Source organism: Arachis ipaensis, chromosome B03, assembly GCF_000816755.2.
Source record: "Arachis ipaensis cultivar K30076 chromosome B03, Araip1.1, whole genome shotgun sequence".
Lineage (NCBI taxonomy): Eukaryota > Viridiplantae > Streptophyta > Magnoliopsida > Fabales > Fabaceae > Arachis > Arachis ipaensis.
Window position 1 is genome coordinate 10618094 of NC_029787.2, and position 2091 is coordinate 10620184.

Genomic DNA, 2091 nt, shown 5'->3' on the forward strand with positions numbered 1-2091 from the left:
AATAGTTAATTTTAATTACTGATTTTAATATATATTTAGCGTAATTAATTTTTTTTAGATAGTTCCTTACGTACTTGACCCATAAAACAAGAGGAAAACAGATATGCATTATAACTATTTATCCATGTTCTCAAGGTCAGATCAACAATCAGAGATACAAAACAAAATACAAAGACCTTCAAAAAGGTTAAAGACCAAAACAAGACTAACATGCATCCAAATGAAACAGACAAAAAACTGATACTTCTTTCATGTCTACTCCAACCATATATATTTCCAACCTCAAAAGAATCGCCATTATCACCATGGTACCAGGATTACTATGATATTTACAAATTAAATGTATAATAAGCACAGTCAATGTTAACATTTTTTTAGATCATTCAAACTAGTCTCGACCCACAATAGAAAATAAGTTTTTGATTCATGATTAATCTCTTCTCATTGCCATCAAGAATACACAAAAACACCTCAAAACAGTATGTTAATTAACATGTTATAGACTTGCATATAAAAGTTTAATTACATAAAAAAGTGGTTTAATTTCTTGAGAACCAAAGAATTATTTGTAATAATGTTATCTTATAAGATACATATATATAGGTGATACATCAAATTAAAAGCCATAGATAATAGTTTGTTCATGGCTTTGCCTAAGACCATAATAACAATCATGATGAGAAGAAGAAGCTTGGCTGTGACAAGCAGCCATTGAAGTAATCAATGCCTTCTCAACATCTTGAGGAACATTACGTTGTTGAAGCAACAACAAAGACATGACATAGTCCAAGAAAACCCCATCAAATGGTAACCTAATTGGACCGTTCGAAGGTAACCCAAACTCTTCTTCCGACAACTTAAGAAGTTCCCTAAACACATTCGTGCTAAGGTACTTCAATGGAACCACAAATCTCTTATCATCCAAACTATAAACTACAAAGTGACCCTTGTTTGTCGTCGTCGTCGCCGCCGCCGCCGCCGATGAATAATAACAATCATCTGGGTTTCTTCTTTGGTATGAAATTGTCTTGCGCTTAGATGTTGCCATTTTCTGCCACTTCCTAGCCATTTGTATAAGCCTCTTTGCACTAATAACAACAACCATACTTGTATTTTTTATTATTTTGTTATGATGATGATGTATGATTGAATTGTGTGTATATATATATATAGGAAGTGGAATTGGACAATGGCATGTGATGTTGTTTGGAGTGTGTTATGGTGATATGGGTGCATGGACATGTGAAATCGTTAACGAACCACAGATTTGAAGAGGGTGAGTTTTGTGGGTAACAATATAATATATGGACATTATATAAGACAAGTCTTTGTTGTAGGCCATTTCTTCTCCCATGGATTTCTTCTCTGCCATTAAAACTTTAAGATGTCTCATCGTTTTCTTCCTAACAGCAAAAAAAATAAAATAAAATAAAATAAACCATTCGTCTATCAATCTTTTATTTTGGAGGTAATTAAAAATTCACCATGTGTATTAATTACATGAAAAACGTAAGTTTGACTTATAAATAGTACCCTTATTAAATTAATAACTATACTAGATGCATGCGTGTACGTCAAAAATTAATTATCAAATTTACTTTAATTAACCTAAATTCGTTTAATTATTTGGTGTATTAAAATAAAAGTAAAGTCACCAAAAAAAAAATAAAAGTATTGTTTAGGGCCCAGGTAGCTATTAGCTAGCTAAGGGTGCCATTGAAGCAGGTATATGGAACCGTGATAGTAGGCATATGCCTAAATATAATTGAGTGATGATGCATGAAAGGTTCAAATCATACACATGATACAATTTCGTATAAGATTCATGTACGAATGGAACAAAAAGATGAGGAATTGAATTAATATGTTGTATTGGCAGTAGAACAAAATTGCTAAGTGGCATACAGAGAGGGTTGTATTATTATTCATGTATGTTCATAAATCATAATCAGTACTGTTTCCGCACATTGTCTATAATATAAGTACAATAATTTGATTTTATATGAGACTGGTACAGCCAAAAAATCCAAATTATGCCAAAATATTTATTACTAGCTATACACTCTTTATGATATTAATTTTTTTTTTTTT

At 31.3% G+C, this 2091-nt stretch overlaps 1 protein-coding gene across 1 annotated transcript; it reads right to left on the minus strand.

The window, feature by feature from the left end:
• Positions 617-1105, minus strand: LOC107632479 (auxin-responsive protein SAUR68-like). The gene has a single exon (XM_016336155.1). It carries the CDS (start codon positions 1103-1105, stop codon positions 617-619), a length of 489 nt encoding a protein of 162 aa, XP_016191641.1.